The following is a 22,198-nucleotide window of genomic DNA, read 5'->3' as shown; positions in this document are numbered from 1 at the left end:
TTACAACGCCAAACTTTTTTCAAAATTAACTCCATAATATCGACAGAAACACGGCAAACGTTGTTTAGGATCCATGCCCAATGTGTTTTTAACGTATGTATTCAATAATATATCCGTTGAGGCAGTTGGTTTCTCATAAGAAACGATTGGAAAAATGGCTACCTCAGTATTTTACACAAGGTTTTCTCTGGGAGACACCATGCGACCACTCGCCCTATATGGTCTCTTACAGCCATTCTCCAATGGAAATGCATAAAAAGACGTCACAATGCTGTGGAAAACGTGGAAAACGTAAGCTGACTCCTCGCTCCTTCACAGCCATATAAGGAGTCATTGGCATGATGCGGTTTCAAAAAATGTGGCACTTCCTGATTGGATTTTTATCTGGGTTTCGCCTGTAACATCAGTTCTGTGGCACTCACAGACACTATCTTTGCAGTTTTGGAAACGTCAGAGTGTTTTCTTTCCAAAGCTGTCAATTATATGCATAGTCGAGCATCTGTTTAAAACGGGAACGTTTGTCATCCAAAAATTAAAAGAGCGCCCCCTATATCCAACTGCTTATCCCTGTTGCCCAAATCTAATCTTATAAGCAGCCAGCTAGGGTTAATTGGCTAGTGAGGCTGGACAGTTTCTACGAACTGTAATGTAACTTTTTTGACTTTTTGTCTGGACTTAGTGCTCGAGCCTTGTGCATTTTGATTACTGGACTAAACGCGCAAACAAAACAAAAATGCCTGTGTTTTTCTGTGACTAGGTGCTGACCTAACATAATCACATGGTGTGCTTTCGCAGTAAACCCTTTTTGAAATTGGACAATGTGGTTGGATTTACAAGAAGCTTATCTTTAAAATGGTGTATAATAATTGTATGTTTTAATTATGGGATTTCTGTTGTTTTGAATTTGGCGCCCTGCAATTTCACTGGCTGTTGTCGAGGTGGGATGCTAGCGTCCCACTTGTACCAGAGAGGTTAAGAAAATATAAATGTTCTACAATGACATCACAAACAGGAAATTCTGTCACTTCCTTTGCGGGAAAACAACTGTGGTGAACCTGGTGAGTATCTAGATTTCATAGTATTACATTTTAATCATTATATGTTTGGTGAGGTGATGTGGGAAAGGATAACTTGTTATGCAAAAATACAAACACATATTTTTGTCAAACAATGCAAATTCCTTTTCAAGTGGCAACCATTATCCTAGCTTCATCACAATCACTTGGAGCATAGTTGCTAATTTTAACTCAAACTGTCCACACTGTTATTGTCCACCCTGTTATATATGTACTGTACACTGAACAGGGTGGACATTAACTCAACAGGGTGGACAAATGGATATCTTGCATTAATGTGTTGCTAAATATGTGTTTTTGTTCATAAATTGTGTTACATAATTAGAGTATACATAGCAGGTATAGTATTTTAAGAATAAATAAATATCAATTGAATCAGGTTTTTCTGAAGGAATGGCACCTCTTCGTGCAGTTGAAAGACAGTGGCTGTCAGGGAGTGTACGGGAGGTGAAGTCAGGTGCAGGAGAGCAGAGTATAGTTAACAGGCACACTTTTATTTTTGTTCCAAAACCGAGAGCACTACATAAATCAAACGAGCTCAAAACACAGACCATAACAAAAGTAAAGCGCGTAATAAAACATGAACATGAAACAATTACACACAAAGACATGATGGGAACCAGAGGGCTAAATGCATGTAGATTGATTGGGGAATGAAAACCAGGTGTGTATGGAACAAGACAAAACAAATGGACATGTGAAAAATGGAGCGTCGATTGGCTAGAAAGCCGGTGACTCCAGTCACCCAAGTCATATACTGTTCTCTCTGCTACCACATGACAAGCGGTAGCAGAATGGAAAAAGTTTCACACTGCTGCTACTCACTGTTTATTATCTATCCATAGTCACTTTACCCCTACCTACATGTACAAATGACCTCGTTAATCTGTACCCTCAAACATTAACTCGGTAACGGTACCCCCTGTATACATCCTTGTTATTGTTATTTATTTATTTAGTAACTTTTTTAAATTAATTTTTTTACTTTAGTTTATTTGGTAAAGAGTTTCTTAACTCTTTCGTGAACTGCATTGTTAGTTAAGGGCTTGTAAGTAAATGTAAATGTAAATGTAATGTGACAAATAAAGCTTGATTTGATTTGATGTGGAGATGACTTGTGCTTCAAAGTGTGAGGGGGTTGTTTTAGATTGTGAACTGTACAACAATACGGAGTCTTGCATTGGTAGCCATAACATTTCCTCTAATTAATTTGTTCTGTCATATCACTCGCATTTTAAAATACAATTTATTATGTACACCTTTCTAGTACTGGGTTGAACCCTCTTTTCCTCCAGAGCAGCCTGAATTCTTTGGGGTCATTCTACAAGGTGTTGGAAGCATTCCACAGGGATGATGGTCCATGCTGACGCGATGGCATCACACAGTTGCTACCAGATTGGACGGCGGTTCCATCTCATCCCAAAGCTGCTCAATTGGGTTGAGGTCTGTGGACTGTACAGGCCACTCAAGTAAATTGGACTCGCTGTCATTCCAGGCAATGTATTTCCAGTCCTTAATTGTCCAGAGTTGGTGATCGCGTGCCCACAGGATGCGCTTCTTCTTGTTTTTAGCTGATAGGATTGGAACCCGGTGTGGTTGTCTGCTGCAATGGCCCGTCCTTGACAAGGATCGTCGAGATGTGAGTTCCGAAATGCCGCTCTGCACGCCAGTTGTACTGCGCCATTATTTGTCTGTTTGTGGCACGCCTGCTAGCTTGCAAAATTGTTGCCATTCTCCTTCGACCTCTCATCAATAAGCTGTTTTCACCCACAGGACTGCTGTTGACTGGATGTTTCTTTCTTGCACCATTCTCTTTAAACACTGTTGTGCATTAAAACATTCAGGCAGGAATAGAGTACCTCCTGGATACATGTTCAGGAGTTACTCAAGATTTTCAAGTGAAAGTAACTATCCCAGTTCATTGACAGTAGCTGTTCTTGTAAACAAAGATTTGAACAGTAAATGTCATGTCTTGAAACTACTGTAGGGCAAATGTTGAACAGTGCCACCAAATGTTCAACAGTGCCACCAGTCTGTACTACTAACACAGAGAGGTCATGTTGACCAACAGATCAAAAAGGTCTAAGCTTACTTCTGAACATTAATTCATGGTTTGGAATATGGTTTGAAACCTAGCCTCTACCAGACTGGTAGTGAATGTAATGGTGGTGAGCTTACAAACAAAAAGGAGCCTAAGTAAAATTAACAAACATTTATTATTTTTGGGGGGTGACGGAGAGCAGGTCTTGTTCTTAAAAAAAAAATCACAAACATCCCAGACATTCACATTGTAAAATAAAAAGTTATGCTATGAATATAAGACATTATTATGTGCACTTTAATGCTAAAACACAACTGGAAAAACGAGAAACATACATGACAAAAATGGTTTTAAAAAGCACAACTGTTGGGGACTCCACAAATGGATTACAGTCTTCAATTGTGCAACACAAAATCTCTACAAAGTGTTTGGTAATATTTTGACGAGGACAAGGCATAATCAGCTGTTTGAAGCCCTACACTTTGGTCCATTGTTGACCCCTAAATGTCAAACTATAAGGTCAATTTAGTGTAGTGTGTAGTAAAGGAATATCTTCATCACATTGACTAATACTGTGATGATAGCTGTCTCCTGCAAAGCCTGTACGATACATGTACAAAGTATTGAGACTGCTGTCAGGCCAACTGATTGCATCATCAAAATATTTCACTGATGACATAATAGCATAGCAAGAAGAGGAAAAGCAGCTTGAAAAAATAAATTATATCGCATCTCTTGTTGAAAAGGGTGTTTGTTCAGGTCTTTTGGAGTGTTTCACGAGCACATTCTCTCAATTGTCATTTAGCATTGAAAACAGCACCCATTGTCAATTGTCATTTTGCATTGAAAACAGCACCCATTGTCAACATATTATATATTCTATAAATATCTATTCATATACAGTTGAAGTCGGAAGTATATATAAACTTTTGAAGATTGAAGTCATTAAAACTCGTTTTTCAACCACTCCACAAATTTCTTGACATATTGACATCTTGACATATTGACATATTATTTCACTTATAATTCACTGTATCACAATTCCAGTGGGTCAGAAGTTTACATACACTAAGTTGACTGTGCCTTTAAACAGCTTGGAAAATTCCAGAAAATTATGTCATGGCCTTAGCTTCTGATAGGCTAATTGACATAATTTGTGTCAATTGGAGGTGTACCTGTGGATGTATTTCAAGGCATACCTTCAAACTCAGTGCCTCTTTGCTTGACATCATGGGAAAATCAAAAGAAATCAGCCAAGACCTCAGAAAAAAAGGTCTGGTTCATCCTTGGGAGCAATTTCCAAATGCCTGAAGGTACCACGTTCATCTGTACAAAGAATAGTACGCAAGAATAAACACCATGGGCCCACGCAACCGTCATACCGCTCAGGAAGGAGACACGTTCTGTCTCCTAGAGATTAACCTACTTAGGTGCGAAAAGTGCAAATCAATCCCAGAACAACAGCAAAGGACCTTGTGAAGATGCTGGAGGAAACGGGCACAAAAGTATCTATAACCCCAGTAAAACGAGTCCTATATCGACATAACCTGAAAGTCCGCTCAGCAAGGAAGAAGCCACTGCTCCAAAACCACCATAAAAAAAAGCCAGACTACAGTTTGCAACTGCACATGGTGACAAATATCATACTGTTTGGAGAAATGTCCTCTGGTTTGATGAAACTAAAATAGAACTGTTTGGCCATCATGACCATCGTTATGTTTGGAGGAAAAAGGGGGAGGCTTTCAAGCCAAAGAACACCATCCCAACCGTGGAGCACGGGGGTGGCAGCATCATGTTGGGGGGGTGCTTTGCTGCAGGAGCGACTGGTGCACTTCACAAAATAGATGGCATCATGGAAAATTAAAATAGATGGCATCAAGGAAAATGATGTGGTTATATTGAAGCAACATCTCAAGACATCAGTCTGGAAGTTAAAGCTTGATTGCAAATGGATCTTCCATATGGACAATGACCCCAATTATACTTCCAAAGTGGTGAGTCAAAATGGCTTAATAAATATATCAAATGTGTGGGCAGAACTGGGAAAGCGTGTGAGAGCAAGGAGGCATAGTTGCACCAGCTCTGGCTTGTGGAAGGCTACCCGAAACGTTTGACCCAAGTAAAACAATTTAAAGGCAATGCTACCAAATACTATTTTAGTGTATGTAAACTTCTGACACACTGGGAATGTGATGAAAGAAATAAATGCTGAAATAAATCATTGTCTCGACTATTTCACATTCTTAAAATAAAGTGGTGATCTTAACTGACCTAAAGACAGGGAATTTTTACTTGGATTAAATGTCAGGAATTGTGAAAAACTGAGTTTAAATCGATTTGGCTAAGGTGTATGTGCAATAGAGACTGCATCATCTGTGGATCTGTTTGGGCGGTATGCAAATTAGAGTGGGTCTAGGGTTTCTGGGATGATGGTGTTGATGTGAGCCATGACCAGCCTCAAAGCACTTCATGGTGACAGACGTGAGTGCTATGTGTCAGTAGTCTTCTAGGCAGGTTACCTTATTGTTCTTTTAAAACATGTTGGTATTACAGACAAGGATGAAATGTCAGGAATTGTGAAAAAACATAGTTTAAATGTATTTGGCTATGGTTTATTTACAACTTCCGACTTCAACTGTATATTTATCTTTACAACACACGGATGAGACGGGATGAAGGCTGCAGTTGATGATAAGGAACTGGTTATTTGTTCAAAGCTGACCTCACAAGCACTCTAAATTGATTGGCTCGGCATCTTCCATGTTTCTTTTCTCTTTCAGTGATCTGAAATCTGATTGGTCAGTGATGTGTGCCATCCAATAGTCTCAGGGCCTGCTCCGTTCCTCTGGTAAAGATGAAATCTTGGATGAAAAACTGCATGAAATACATACAGTAATCATGTTTAACAACAGGAACTCTATTGATGTTAAACCCAAAGATAGATCCTCTTTCTTTGAAATTGTATTTCCGGATTATGGAGAGGACCTTAATGGGAGATGTATTGGATTCATTTGAGCGTTAGGAGCTGCGTAGCACAGACTATTTGAAAATGTTTTGAATTCTTTTGCATAACACAAGCGCAATAATTTTACAAAAGCTGGTCTTTGCCTGTATCTTTTTCACCATGTAAGAGTTGAACAATCTTCAGTCTGTGTAAAATAGAGGACTGTCTAATGAATGCACTATTTGGTTCGAAGTTCTTCCCCGGCACACTCATGAGAGGTTATTTTTCTTTAATTTCCAGTAGCCAGTGGAAGGTATCCACTTTGGCGTTGTTATAAATTAGTGTCCCTATATCAGAATATTCTTTGAAAAGGCACTTCATTCCAAGATTTCACATTTCCTTTGGGTTTGTTTTTTTTGTTCCTTTTTTGTTCAAATGTATTTTCTTTTTTCATTCGTAAAAAAAAACCCATCTCCACATGAGTGACAGTCATGCATTCCTATTGTGCAGATTGTGAGCAGGCGTAACCTAGCCTAACCACGGCGATTACTGTCTTCTGTTTCGCCTGTTCACCGATCTCCTCAATCTCCTTCCTCGATGGTGAGGACGGTGTCGGGCCTCTGCCTCGTCGGACCGCCACTTGTAGTTGTTACTGCTGAACAGGCTGTATTTCTGGTGCCTCCTTGAGAATGCCCTTTGGGAGTTTGATGCTGAGGAAGAAACAATAGCACTTTGTCGGAAAATGTGGAGTGAAAACCGGTAAACAAAGGTATCCTCACTAGAATCAGTCAATTAATCAATCTATTGTACTTACGACTCATGCAAGCAATTTTGGGGATGTCCCATCGGCCATCTCCACGGCAACGGATGGTCGGCACATGCCTCTGGATGAAGCCGCCCTTACACTGATACCTCACCAGAGCATTGATCTCATAGCGTGAACTCTTCCTGCCGAAGGTCTGAGCATTCTGTACCAGAGGGGGCTGATTACAGGCCACTGAGGAGAACACACAGGGGTAGATGGAAGAATGGATGGCTGAATGGACGGCTGAATAGATTAATGGATGAATGGATGGATTGATGAATGAATAATGTACACAGTCAGTGGATTGAAATAGCTCTCAACAAGGCACTGCATGTTTTACATTGTGTAGTTGTGGTGAACACACTCCCTTTTTTTAAATATGGCAAAAAGTATTGTTTTCAAAAATAAATTTTTAAAAAAGACAAAAAACAACTTTGTCTTACCTGTGCCTTTCTTGCAGGTGAAGGTGAGGTGATAATTACAAGGCACATCGTTCCACTGGCCGTCCTCATGCCAGATCATCACCACACAGTCCTCTCCAGATGAGAAGAAACTGTCCGGCTGGTTGGGGCGCCAGTTTTCGTATTGCTGGTGGGGAGGGAAAGAAAAAACAGAAACAAACTATTATGAATAGATGATCATCATCATCATCATCAGTAGCAGCAGCAGCATCATAATCATCGTCGTCCTCATCAGCATCCACCTCAGCATCATCAGGTTTAGGATTATGTTTATTTCAACATCTTGGAGAAACATATATAAAATCTGAGGCAATACAATATAAAACACAAGTCAAATATATTATCAGTGTATCATCAATAAATCATAAGTCATAAACAACCAATTGGAATACCACTAAATCAAATAGGATCAGACCAGGATCTCCGTAAATACACCTTAGAGATGTTCCACTAGCAAGTGTCTCACTTTGTCCTACCCCATACAATACAGAAACACATACTCTGTCTGCCTCAGAACGACAGCTAACAGCATGCTGACAACACTGCTTATCTCTGGGGTACAATTGGAACAGTAGATATGGTCAGTGATAGTCCAGTCTTAAGGCTACACAATCAGTACATTCACTATCACAGTAAATCACACATATTTCTTACCCCTAACATGACCCACCAGCTCCCCCTTGCTATTGCACATAAGTGTACCAAATTAGATTATATTGATAATAAAGGAACTTGGGCTTTTACCAATAATGTTTAAGATGCATTGTTTGATTCAGCAGGTGGGAACAATACTGCTGTTGAAAATATAAAACAAATGCCATTGGTTTCACATTTTCAGTCTGTGTTACCAATAGCCTTTCAGTATGTACTGTATACTGAACAAAAATATTGCAACAATTTCAAAGATTTTACTGAGTTACAGTTCATATGAAGAAATCAGTCAATTTAAATAAATTCATTTGGCACTAATCTATGGATTTCACATGACTGGGAATACAGATATGCATCTGTTGTTCACAGATAACTTAAAAGAAATGGGCCTCACAATGGGACTCAGGATCTCCTTCACGATATTTCTGTGCGTTGAAATTGCCATCAATAAAATGCAATTGTGTTCATCGTCCGTAGCTTATGCCTGCCCATACAATAACCCCACTGTCACCATAGGGCACTCTGTTCACAACGTTGACATCCACAAACCGCTCGCCCACAGGACACCATACTGCGGTCTGCGGTTGTGAGGCCGGGTGGACGTACAGCCAAATTCTCTAAAATGACATTTCAGGTGGCTTATGGTAGACATTAAATATATTCCTGCAGTCAGCATGCCAATTGCACACTCCCTCAAAACTTGAGACACCTGTGTCATTGTGTTGTGTGACAAAACTGCACATTTTAGAGTAGCCTTTTATTGTCCCCAGCACAAGGTGCACTTGTGTAATGATCATGATGTTTAATCAGCTTCTTGATATGCCACACCTGTCAGTGGGATGGATTATTTTAGCAAAGGAGCAATGTTCACTAACAGTGATGTAAACAAATTTGTGCATTTGAGAGAAATACGCTTTTGTGTGTATAAAACATTTCTGTTATTTTCTTTTCAGCTCATTAGACATGGGACCAACACTTTGCATGTTGCGCTTATATTTTTGTTCAGTGTAGTTAGGTTGGTGAGACAATTTCTGAATGTGACTGCTGTATGTGATTCTTAGATTCCCCACACGGGGGCACTATTTTCCTGTTCAGATCAATACAGACTTTTGACACATCTGTAACTATTATAATGGTAATGCTGTGGCCCTATAGACATCACAGCAAAAACATTTGTAAATTACATGTATTATTTAAACACGTGTTTACTTATAAATAAGATCCGGCGAAGAGTTGTAAAATGTACTGTCACTTAGGGTAAGCTATATAACTTTTCATTTTCCCCCACTTTCAAACTGACCCCTCTGTCTCTCTGACTACTCTCTTAGCCTCTATTCTAACCCTCTCCACCCCTCTGTCCTCTATCCTCACCCCCTCCACCCCTGTCCTTTATCCTCACCCTCTCCACCTCTCTGTCCTCACCCCATCCACCCCTCTGTCCTCTTCCCTCACATCACCCCATCCACGCTGCTGCCTCAGAGACCCCAAAGGATACTGCAAGACCAGCTACACTATGACATAATTGTACAGAGTTTTCTGAGAGAGGCTTCACTTCAAAGCCAAACAAAGGAAGAGAAAAGAGGTCCAAACACAAAATAAACTGAGCATGTAAGCCCTGCTCAGATACACATTTACACTGCTACAGAATATGTGCTGTGCAGCATGGAAATAGTCATGAGAAATATAAGGTTTCTACTAGAAATACAACGTCATGTTGTCAATTTGTAAGATGGTGGACACAGATCCATTTTGGAATACAGAATATTATCAATTCATCCATGGAAAGTATATTCCAAATGCTACACCAACAATATAATTTTCCTAAATCAGGATTTTTCCCGAACAAGGTGAGAGTGGGGGTAAGAGACGGAGGCTTCTCAATGCCTTGCTATCGTCACTGTACAATACAATCTTAGAAGAGAAAAGGTGCTATTTAGAACCTAAAACTGTTCTTCGGCTGTTCCCGTAGAAGAACCCTTTGAAGAACCCTATTTTGAAAAATATTTTCCAAAGAAGGTTCTACATGGAGCCAAAAAGGGTTCAACATGGAACCAAAGTGGGTTCTCCTATGGGGATAGCTAAAGAACCTTTAGGGAACACTTTTTTTCTAAGAGTGTACACCAGAGGAGGCTGCTGAGGGGAGGACGGCTCAAAATAACGGCTGGAACAGAGCAAATGGAATGGATTCAAACCATGTGTGTGATGTATTTGATACTATTCCACTTATTCCACTCCGGGCATTACCACAAGCCTGTCCTCCCCAATTAAAGTGCCATCAACCTCCTGTCGTGGACACATTTCCAACAACATACAATAGTGTTATGTCATCACATCCCACATACAATATATGCATGGAATAATTAGTGTAACTCTGCTTCCACACACTACAATACACACACACACACACACACACACACACACACACACACACACACACACACACACACACACACACACACACACACACACACACACACACACACACACACACATACAGTTGAAGTCAAAAGTTTACATGCACTTAGGTTGGAGTCATTAAAACTCGTTTTTCAACCACACAACACATTTTTTGTTAACAAACTATAGTTTTGGCTAGTTGGTTAGGACATCGACTTTGTACATGACACAAGTAATTTTTCCAACAATTGTTTAGAGACAGATTATTTCACTTTATCAATTTATTTATAATTCACTGTATTACAATTCCAGTGGGTCAGAAGTTAACATACACTAAGTTGACTGTGCCTTTAAAAAGCTTGGAAAATTCCAGAAAATGTTTTCCATGGCTTTAGAAGCTTCTGATAGGCTAATTGACATAATTTGAGTCAATTGGAGGTGTACCTGTGGATTTCAAGGCCTACCTTCAAACTCAGTGCCTCTTTGCTTGACATCATGGGAAAGTCAAAAGAAATCAGCCACGACCTAAGAAAAAAAATTGTAGACATCCACAAGTCTGGTTCATCCTTGGGAGAAAATTCCAAACCCCTGAAGGTACTACGTTCATCTGCACAAACAATAGTATGCAAGTATAAACACCACGGGACCACGCAGCCGTCATACCGCTCAGAAAGGAGACACGTTCTGTCTCCTAGAGATGAACATACTGTGGTGCGAAAAGTGCAAATCAATCCCAGAACAACAACAAAAGACCTTGAGAAGATGCTGGGGGAAACAGGTATGAAAGTATCTATGTCCACAGTAAAAGTCCTATATTGACATAACCTGAAAGGCCGCTAAGCAAGGAAGAAGCCACTACTCCAAAACTGCCAAAAATAGAACTGTTTGGCCAAAATGACCATCGTTAAGTTTGGAGGAAAAAGAGGGATGCTGGCAAGCCGAAGAACACCATCCCAACCGTGAAGGACAGGGGTGGCAGCATCATGTTGTGGGGGTGCTTTGATGCAGGAAGGACTGGTGCACTTCACAAAATGTACAATGACCCCAAGCATACCTTCAAAGTTATGGCAAAATGGCTTAAGGACAACAAAGTCAAGGTATTGGAGTAGCCATCACAAACCCCTACCTCAATCCTATAGAACATTTGTGGGCAGAACTGAAATAGTGTGTGCGAGCAAGGAGACAGACAAACCTGACTCAGTTACACCAGCTCTGTCAGGAGGAATGGGCCAAAATTCACCCAACTTATTGTGGGAAGCTTGTGGAAGGCTACCCGGAACGTTTGACCCAAGATAAACAATTTAAAGGCAATGCTATAAAATACTAATAGAGTGTATGTAAACTTCTGACCCACTGGGAATGTGATGAATGAAATAAAAGCTGGAATAAATCATTCTCTCTACTACTAATCTGACATTTCACATTCTTAAAATAAAGTGATGATCCTAACTGACCCAAAGACAGGGAATTTTGTAAACTTCCGACTTCAACTGTACATGTACATGTACAGTATATATTGACACAGCTTCAGAGCTGCTTGGAATGCACTGCTGCATTGATCAGAGCTACCATCTCTCAGCGAGGCTTTTTGTTCAAATAGTCGGTTCAAAGCTGTGACCCCCCCCCCCACCCCTCTCTCTCCCCATTCCTTCCCTAAGGCCCCCTGCAGGGACCCTGTTATTACGGTTAGCAAACACATCAGCTTCCTGCTTTGCTGACTGACTCAACAAACACCCGCCTGGGCAACCCCACAACAGCCCCCTGCATCCTCCACAAAATAATCAAACAGGCTCTTCACCCCCCGCCCCCCACACACACACGCACACACAGTAGAATTTATACATGTCCTAAATTAATTGAGAATCAAGGCCGTGCGTGTTTCAGTTGAAGTCAGACGTTTACATACACCTTAGCCAAATACATATGAACTCAGTTTTTCACAATTCCTGACTGAATTTAATCCTAGTAAAAATTCCCTGTTTTAGGTCAGTTAGGATCACCACATTATTTTAAGAATGTGAAATGTCAGAATAATAGAGAGAGAGAATTATTCATTTCATCTTTTATTTCATTCATCACATTCCCAGTGGAGTGGTTGAAAAACAAGTTTTAATGACTCCAACCTAAGTGCATGTAAACTTCTGACTTCAACTGTATATGTACTCTACCGTTCAAAAGTTTGTTGTCACTTACAATTTTCCTCGTTTTTGAATGAAAAGCACATTTTTCCCATTAAAATAACATAAAATTGATCAGAAATACCGTGTAGACATATTAATGTTATAAATGACTATTGTATCTTCAAATGGCTGATTTTAATGGTATATCTACATAGGCGTACAGAGGCCCATTATCAGCAACGATGAAGAAGTGACTCAGGGATGCTGGCCTTCTAGGCAGAATTCTTCTGTCCAGTGTCTGTGTTCTTTTACCCATCTTAATATTTAATTTTTATTGGCCAGTCTGATATATGTATTTTTCTTTGCAACTCTGCCTAGAAGGCCAGCATCCCGGAGTCGCCCCTTCACTGTTGATGTTGAGACAGGTGTATTGGTGTACTATTTAATGAAGCTGCCAGTTGAGGACTTCTGAAGCGCCTGTTTCTCAAACTATACACTCTAATGTACTTGTCCTCATTCTCAGTTGTGCACCGGGGCCTCCCACTTCTCTTTCTATTGTGGTTAAAGCCAGTTTGCGCTGTTCTGTGAAGGGAGTAGTACACAGCGTTGTACGAGATCTTAAGTTTCTTGGCAATTTCTCAAATAGAATAGCTATCATTTCTCAGAACAAGAATAGACTGACAAGTTTCAGAAGAAAGTTATTTGTTTCTGGCCATTTTGAGCCTGTAATCGAACCCATAAATGCTGATACTCCAGATAGTCAACTAGTCTAGAAGCCGGTTTTATTGCTTCTTTAATCAGTACAACAGTTTTCAGCTGTGCAAACATAATTGCAAAAGGGTTTTCTAATGATAAATTAGCCTTTAAAAATTATAAACTTGGATTAGCTAACACATCGTGCCATTGGAACACAGGAGTGATGGTTGCTGATAATGGGCCTCTGTATGCCTAGGTAGTTATTCCATGAAAAATCTGCTGTTTTGAGCTACAATAGTCATTTACAACATTAACAATGTCTACACTGTATTTCTGATCAATTTTATGTTATTTTAATGGATAAATAATGTGCTTTTCTTTCAAAAACAAGGACATTTCTAAGTGACCCTAAACTTTTGAAATGTAGTGTGTGTTTTTCTTCTTCTGTCCAGCGTCTTAAGCAAGAGATTATTTAATACCAGTTATGCTAATACACTCTGCTCCCAGATAAAGCCGAGATACAGTAAAGCTGACCACCCACCCAGACCCACTACCCTACCCCCCCTTCTCTCTATCTGCTGCCGTGCACAGGTGCTGCCCATCTGTGTGTCTGGCTGCTGGTTGGTGGCCCTTCCTCCGGGTGCCTGCTGTGCTTCCTGAGGAGAGGGAGGAGAGGGGGAGGCCTGTACATGTCTGTGCCTGTCAGCTCCTCTCGATTCCGCATCACTGACACCTTCATTCCTATCTCTCTCAGCTGAGAGGGGATCCTGCTGCAAACGGACACAACTTATCTCCTGCCCCCCAGGCACTCTCTGTCCCTCCCCCTTCCAGCCTCCCCTGGTGATGGTGGGCTCTTATCTTTGAAGTGAAGAGTTAATCTGTTTAACGTAGCTGAAAGTAGTAATTAACCACTTTCCTGTTTCGTGAGGGGAATCTGCAGTAAGTTTACACAACCATAAACAAACACACTTCCACTTGAGCAGACGCATAACGCTACATACTGAGGCACACCTAGTGGCTCTTTTTTTTATTGTTAAAGTTTGTGAATGACAGAGATTGTTGTCATTGAGTGGCACCCGATGTCACTGGACATATGGTGTAGAGTGACACCAAGCCAGTGCGCTCAACAGGGTGTTGAGGACAAAGTAGTGTACGTCGTGAGAAAGTGACCACAGTGAGTTTATTTTTTCACTCCTTCAGGATAATCTTTTTCAATGTAACCTTTCTTTAACTAGGCAAGTCAGTTAAGAACAATTTCTTATTCACAATGACGGCCTATGCAGGACAATCCCAGGCGACGCTGGGCCAATTGTACGCCGCCCTATGGGACTCCCAAGCACGGCCGGTTGTGATACAGCCTGGATTTGAACCAGGGTGTCTGTAGTGACGCTGAATTGCAGTACCTTAGACCACTGCGCCACTCGGGTGATGGCCACCCAGACGGTGGTGTCAGCAACATATTTAACAGGATTCAACACTGTTTATTGAGGCAAAAAAAGTGTGATAACCCCTTCTTACCATGGGCATGCTGTCGGTCCAGCGGAAGTCATTATCGTACATCTTATCGTTCAGGCCGATCCATTGGTAGTCCTGTCCAAGACCTGGCGTGCATGGCACAATGAAACACAGGAGGTCAATGATTTGATTCCACTGCCTCATTTAGGTGTCAAACAGTCACTCCATAAACAGAGAGAGGCATTTTTTAAATACATGCACCACTCTTCCTGTTCCAACTGCCTGCCTCCATTCTCTCTCTCTCTCTCTCTCTCTCTCTCTCTCTCTCTCTCCCTCTCTCTCTCTCTCTCTCTCTCTCTCTCTCTCTCTCTCTCTCTCTCTCTCTCTCTCTCTCTCTCTCTCTCTCTCTCTCTCTCTCTCTCTCTCTCTCTCTCTCTCTCTCTCTCTCTCTCTCTCTCTCTCTCTCTCTCTCTCTCTCTCTCTCTCTCTCTCTCTCTCTCTCTCTCTCTCACTCTCTCTCACTCTCTCAGTCGAGACATTTGTCGGCTACTCTGCTGGCGCTGCCAACCAGCCAGAAAACTACTGTAGTCATCCACAATGCCTCTTTAACTTTTGATCCACAGCCCATATACACTGATGAGATGAGCAAATGCTGACTTTAAGGCGAGCAGCATGGGGATACATGTGTTGGAAATCCCCTGGTGTTTCTGGAAATCCGTTCCATATATATATATATAGGAGGTATACTGCCTGTGACATGCCGTAGAAGTAACTTACAGGTTGTTAATACTGTGTTATTGAGCATTTTCTTAACAGTGTTGTTTGTGTGTCGTGTACGTGCGTGTGTGATATCACACTTACGGTTGACAAACCGCTGCTCATCATGGGAGAGAATGCTGGTGAGGTGTGCCCCCTGTACCCGACACTCCTTCTCCGCTGTATCCCAGTTCCTCCTCTGGGGGTTGTACTTGTAGCAGTGTCCCTGGAACTTATGCCAGCCGTAGTCACACGTCTGAGTGTCTGAGAGAGAGAGAGAGAGAGAGAGAGAGAGAGAGAGAGAGAGAGAGAGAGAGAGAGAGAGAGAGAGAGAGAGAGAGAGAGAGAGAGAGAGAGAGAGAGAGAGAGAGAGAGAGAGAGAGAGAGAGAGAGAGAGAGAGAGAGAGAGAGAGAGAGAGAGAGAGAGAGAGAGAGAGAGAGAGAGAGAGAGAGAGAGAGAGAGAGAGAGAGAGAGAGAGAGAGAGAGAGAGAGAGAGAGAGAGAGAGAGAGAGAGAGAGAGAGAGAGAGAGAGAGAGAGAGAGAGAGAATATGATTAGTAGATACAAAGGTTACACTTATTCCAATACCCTTTCAATTTAATTTCACTGAAAAATATAGAGTCTGCCTTTAAGATTTAAGAATGTCCAATCTGTCCAACACCTGTCAGAGCCTGGTCCTATCTGCATGTTTATCTTTGTTTGTTACTAATCCTCCAGTGCATAACACATAGATTAAGGATATATTTGGGAGAAAGACAGAGAGCAGGGTAGTGTGCTTCTGGCTCTGCTGCTATCTCGGACACACTAATTAGCGCTGTCGCTCTCACTGTACTCTCTCTCAGGGTCAGGATATGGCCGCTGTCTCCTTTACCCCCCAGCACCACTAAACGAGTGGAGAGGTCAAACAAAGAAAGACACTCAGGGTCGCCAACAGCAGGAGTGTCACACGAACATCCTGGATAGCGTGTGTGTACTGTGTCTTCCCCAAATCTCAGGTCGACGCTAAACAATTGTAAGGTTATTGTTCTCAGCATAGCTAATTAAACGTGAAATACTGTAAGACCACAGTTTTGGAATGTAATTGATATAGCTCTGCTAGGTGAATAGTTACAGGGGTTCACAGGTCACATTCTGCATATATGGATAATTGTGTTGGAAAACCCCTGAATTGGTATCAATTAATATTCTAGAATATAGTTGAGCATCAGCTGGCAATTCCTAATATAGATTAGCATCAGCTGGCGGTTCCTACAGCCGTTACTGTAATTGGAACCAAGCCAGGCGTTCTTTTCAAAATAAGAATCTAAGTATGAAGCATTACACATTGTTTAGCTATCAATCCCCTCAGTTTCTAACAGAATAACATCTCCTAACCTCATTACACAAGGGCTGCATTTACACAGGCAGCCCAATTCCGATGTTGTTTATACTTATTAGTCTTTTGGTCGGCTCGTAAAAAGATCTGATGTGACTGGTCCAAAAGCAATTTGTGGAGAAAAGAAATATCAGAATTGGACTGCCTGTGTAAGCACCATTTTTTCAATATCAGATTTCATGAACCATTTTGATTGTAACCCTGTCATGATGCAATCATGTGTGTGTGTGTGTGTGTGTGTGTGTGTGTGTGTGTGTGTGTGTGTGTGTGTGTGTGTGTGTGTGTTGTGTGCTTGTGTGTACTACTGTGACACGTCTATTTACTTCTATTTACTATTTACTCTCTCTCTCTTGTCGTGGTTACTCCCTCGATACAGCTGCACAACCCTATGGATTAATCGTGGCCTTTTCTCTGTTTGTCCAACCTTACTGTTTCTCCTCTGGCACGAGACCCTTAGAAAACAGCTGGGTCTTAGCACACAGGATCCGGCCCTGGCTCGCTGATGAGTGAAGGCAGCAACATTCGAGGTGTGGTCGGGACAAACTGGCCAATGTGGATGACGCCCTTGGTCAACACACTAGGGTCAAAATGGGGTGCAGCGAAGCTATAGACTCGAATAAGAGGCTATGAGTTGGTCTGGATGGCATCATCCTTAGTTATCACACCCATCAATGTCAACGAGTGTCCCGACCCAGGTTCTGTGGAACAAATCCAGTAAGGTCTACTGATTCCTTTCACATTCACTGCTTAAGGCCAATGATTACATCATCGTTGAGCTGATTAAGACTAGCACACCTGTACTGGTAAATTCCTTTACAACTTGACTGGGTGGGCATCAACCAAATGTCTGTGATTTCTTTATTAGGCCATTGTGTTTCCAGTCATGTGGAATTTGTAGAGACTGTAGCCCCTGGCAATGTGTTTAGTAACACTACCCTATATCTTAATAGTATGAGTGCCTGAGGCCGACACTAAGGCCTGTAAAATGTGGATGTCCTGAAGACATAAATAAAGATGTTTATGACTCAGAGACTGTCTGTGAGTGGAACGCAGCAGGTGTTATGGAGAAGGCACTGAATGGAGCTGTACTGGGAGGTGGGAGGTGACCATTCCATTTCTACTCTAACTCCAGTGTTTTAATGACTCGGTCTCGTCGTCCCACTCTGTTTCCCAAGGGCTCAGGTAACTGATCACATATTAAGATGGATACACACATACACACACGCAATATCTGGAGATATGTCACTTTTCTCAAAACAAATGTCTTCCCTCTGTTACCTAAATTCAATGATGTGTGATGTATTTCGGTGTGAATTAGAAGCCAGCGATGGGAGCACCTCACACCATTGCCACGAACAATATGACGTGGTTTATTTTACTCTGTCATATTCTCCCTTGTATGTACAAGTGCTCTGATGTGTGGATACACTGTAGGTTAGGACATAGCATTTAAAAAGCCTGAAAGCCTGGAAGCCTGAAACAACCTAAAAACCAATATCTGATCAAATGATTTGATTCAGCTGATATGTTCGACACGGAGAGGATCATACTGACAGATCCCGTGGAAATTGTCACAAGCATACCTTCATCACAATACAATCCAGCATAGCTCGGGAGGCAAACACAGGTGAAGGAATTCAGGCCGTCAATGCAGGTACCTCCATTGCGACAGGGGTTGGATTGACATTCATCAATGTCTGAAAATAGTTTAAAAATAACATGGGTAGATTACACTGCATAGGTAAACAAAAGAAATGTTGGCACATGGCTAATGCACCCAACGCTACACCAGTAAGCCACCAAAATGTGTCCTCTTTCAAATATATTTACATTTACATTTACATTTAAGTCATTTAGCAGACGCTCTTATCCAGAGCGACTTACAAATTGTTAGCATATTGAGAACTGATCCTCACACTCTACAACGCTTAGTAAAAAACATTCTTGGCATACCTGTTTCACAACGATCCCCACTGTAGCCAGGGGCACAGCTGCAAGATTGGAAACGTCCGCTTCTGTAGCAAGAGCCCCCGTTCAGACAAATGTTCTCAGTGCAGGAGTGGATGCCTGTGGGTTAGATCAGAAGTCAAATGAGAAAAACAAACATTCAATTGATATCACATTCTAGAAGAAGACAAATGTGAAATGACAAATGTTAAAAAGTATGATATGATGATATTATTTCCATTACACACAATAGCATTGTATCATTCACCACCATTTTTAAAATGACATACCTGCAATCTCAACAACAGTCATCTGGCCCAAATCCATTCCAGTCTCAGCTGAAGTGATAGTTTCCACTACCTTGATGGGGGGTTCACCCTCGACTAATGTAGGTCCTGATATATTATCATAGTCCACACTTTCCTCCTCCTCAGACACAGATGAAGGAGTGCTTTGGATCATAGAGACCGATTCTGTCTGGCTCTGTGTTTCAGCTGGCGATACAGTTGTGTACTCTGGCATTTCCCACATTGGCATCTTAGTGGCAGGAGTAACAACTTCAGAAGCCGTCTTTCCTTCGGGACTGCTCTCAGAACCCGCTGGCTCAATTTCAGCCCTAGGATGCGTGAGAGAGGGTGAATCAGTGATGGCGGTTGCAAGTTCTGCCTGAGTAACAGAGAGGGATGGGGTGGTCTCCTCTGCTGTGTCACTCTCCGGCTTCACAGGGGAAACTATGGTCATCTTTTTCTCCAAGCCGCTTCCTGAGCTGCTTTCAGAGCCGGAGGAGGTCAATGCTGACTGAGTCACAGACGGGTTTGACACTTCCTCCGAGCTGCTCGACGAACTGCTCTCTGAACTTGATGACGCATGCTCAATCTTCTGAGCCTCCGTTGGGACACTGCTGACCGTGGTCGCTTCTACCTCAGGTGTTGTGGTGGTTTCAATGAGGGAAGGTTCCGACTCAACCTGTAAGGGCTCTGTAACACTCTCATAGTCCACTTCTTCATCAACGTCTGTCGTGGGTGTTCTATACACTTTAGTTTCTAACACTTTATCGGTTAGAGGAGAGCCAATGGCAGAAATGTCTGTTTTTTTGACCTCGGCCTCTTGTTCGGAGCTGCCCTCTGCACTAGGAGAAGCATCCTCTGTTGTAGGTACCTGGCTTGAAGCTTCAACCTGTTCCTCTTCCTCTGATGTAGATGGTAGAGCATCAGTCTTCACTGGAGAGGCAGTGGAGACACAATTTGATTCAGAGCTCTGAGCGGGTGTTGTTAAAGTGTCAACAGACTGGCTTGAATCTTCCTCAGGCGGCATGGGTCTGGTTGTGGGCATTGCCGTTTCCTCAGAAAATATGTCCGGTTGGGAACGATGGGTAAATGCAATCTCAGACAGGCCCTCTTGGAGCGAAGCCTCGGGTGTTGTCAAGTCTGGTTTGGGGGAAAATGTTGCGACAAACTGGATCATCACATTGGCCTCCGTTGTCACCTTAGTGGAATGGACAGAGACAATTGGAGGGGCTGTACTAGCCAGGAGAGGAGCTTCTGGTGCAAAACCATCTGTGGCGAAACTCTCACTTGTCTGGTCCCCTGAGCTCTTGTCATCTGTAGAAGGTAAGACGGAGTTGCTTTCAGTATCATCAATAACTGACGGTTTGTCAGAGCCTGCTGGTCTCTCTGTTTGCTCCGTGACTTCACTCTCTGCTGTTACAGATTCCTGTGAAGATGTTGTAGCTTTCTCAGTGCTATACATAGAAGAAACTGTAGTAGCTGGTGAGTCTTTGGTAAACATATGAGGAGTCTGGTCACCAGAGCTCTCCTCCTCTGTATCAGATAGGACTGAGCTCACAGTGTTTCCCATTGAACTGGAAACACCCGGTGGCTGTTCTATGCTTGTTGATTCCGTCTGTTTTGTTCCTTCACTCTCAGCAGTTATTTCAGCAGAGGCGAGGTCACTCATTGAGTCAGGTTTCTCTGTGCTGTACAGAGAAGACACTTTTGTAGGTGCCATCTTTTCACTGTGTGCTCTTGTGGTCATTACGTGTGGCATTGCTGTGGTTGTCACTTGTTCAGTGGCAGACTCTTTGGTAGACATGTCAGGGGTTTGATCACCGGAACTACTTTTGTCTGTAGAGGAGAGGACTGGGCTTGTCTCCGTCTCATCAATAACAGGAGTAGATGATGGCTGTTTCGAGCCTGATGGCCTCTCTGTTTCTTCTGTGACTTCAGTCTCTGCTGTTACAGTTGCATGTGAAGATATAATAGGTTTCCCAGTGCTATACAGGTATGAAGCTAAAGTTGTGACAGACTCTTTGGTAAACATATCAGGAGTCTGGTCACCTGAACTCTCCTCATCTGTATAAGGTAGGACTGAGATCACAGTGCTTTTCATTGAACTGGGAATGTCTGATGGCTGTTCTGTGCTGGTTGTTTCTGTCTGTTCTGTTTCTTCACTCTCACCAGTTATTTTAGCAGAGGTGAGGGCACTCGCATATTCAGAGACTGGTGATGTGGATGTCTGCAATGGCTTGGCTGTGCTACTGTGCACATGAGCTTCTGTTTCAAGAGACTCCTGGGTGGTCATTGGAGTTGCCCCTTCTACTGAACCTGTTTCTGTGTCATCAACACCTGGAGTAAAAGACTCCTCAGAGTCTGATGCTTTTGTGGTCTGATCAATAGCAGCACTCGCATCTGGTGATTTTGCTGTTGTCATTACATGTAGGACTGGGCTCGTCTCTGCCTCATCAATGACAGGAGTAATTGCTGGTCCCTCGGTTTGGTCTGTGCCTTCAGTCTCTGTTGTTACCGATTCCTGTAATAATGTTGTGAGTTTCTCTGAGCTAAACAGAGAAATAACTGTAGTTGTTGTAGTTGCATACTTTCTGGTAAACATAGCAGGTTTCTGATCACCTGAGATCTCTTCATCGATGGAAGTGAGGACTGAACTTGTGCCAGAGGCAGTGCTGACAGCTGTAGGTTCTCCCTCTGGTTTTGTGGTTGTTTGAAGAGCAGGTTCAGATTCAACCTGTGACAGATCTGGAATATTTTCATGGTCCGCCTCTTCCTCAATGTCTGGCAAAGCAGATGTGACCACAGCGGAAGCAGGTGTACTGTACACTGCAGTGGCAATGTCCGTGACTAGAGAAGTAACAACGTACCCGGTCGCTTCCTCCTTTATAGAGATACTGGTGGGAGTGCAAGTCCTGTTGACCTCACTGTCTTGTTCTGAGCTGACCTCTGTATCAGTAGAAACTCTCTCTGTTGTAAGTCCCTGGCTTGAAGATTCAACTTCTGATTTAAATGGTATTGCTGTAGAAGTTGTGGCAACAAAAGGTGATTCTGAGCCCTGTGCAGGTGTGGTTACAGTGTCAATGGAGTCCCTTGAATCTACCTCAAGCAACATGGGACTCGTGGTGGCCTCTGCAGTTTTTTCAGATGAGATGTCAATGAGAGGATGTTGGGTAAATTCAATCTCAGA

General features: G+C 42.3%; 1 protein-coding gene across 1 annotated transcript in view; it reads right to left on the bottom strand.

Moving 5' to 3' along the window:
- Positions 1 to 3,657: 3,657 nt before the first annotated feature.
- LOC118357815 (versican core protein-like) overlaps positions 3,658 to 22,198 on the bottom strand; it is a 53,653-nt gene continuing 35,112 nt past the window's right edge. Inside the window, exons 5-11 of the mRNA XM_052479980.1 lie at positions 18,731 to 18,844; positions 18,361 to 18,474; positions 15,508 to 15,666; positions 14,710 to 14,792; positions 7,310 to 7,454; positions 6,876 to 7,058; positions 3,658 to 6,771 (exon numbers count right to left, since the gene is read on the bottom strand). Of these exons, the coding sequence (XP_052335940.1) occupies positions 6,608 to 6,771; positions 6,876 to 7,058; positions 7,310 to 7,454; positions 14,710 to 14,792; positions 15,508 to 15,666; positions 18,361 to 18,474; positions 18,731 to 18,844 (962 nt within the window). The 3' untranslated portion in view covers positions 3,658 to 6,607. The remainder of the gene's footprint in view (positions 6,772 to 6,875; positions 7,059 to 7,309; positions 7,455 to 14,709; positions 14,793 to 15,507; positions 15,667 to 18,360; positions 18,475 to 18,730; positions 18,845 to 22,198) is intronic.

This window comes from Oncorhynchus keta, chromosome 25, assembly GCF_023373465.1.
Source record: "Oncorhynchus keta strain PuntledgeMale-10-30-2019 chromosome 25, Oket_V2, whole genome shotgun sequence".
Classification (NCBI taxonomy): Eukaryota; Metazoa; Chordata; class Actinopteri; order Salmoniformes; family Salmonidae; genus Oncorhynchus; species Oncorhynchus keta.
The sequence above is the reverse complement of the archived record's forward strand: the minus strand, read 5'-3'. Positions and strand labels throughout refer to the sequence as shown.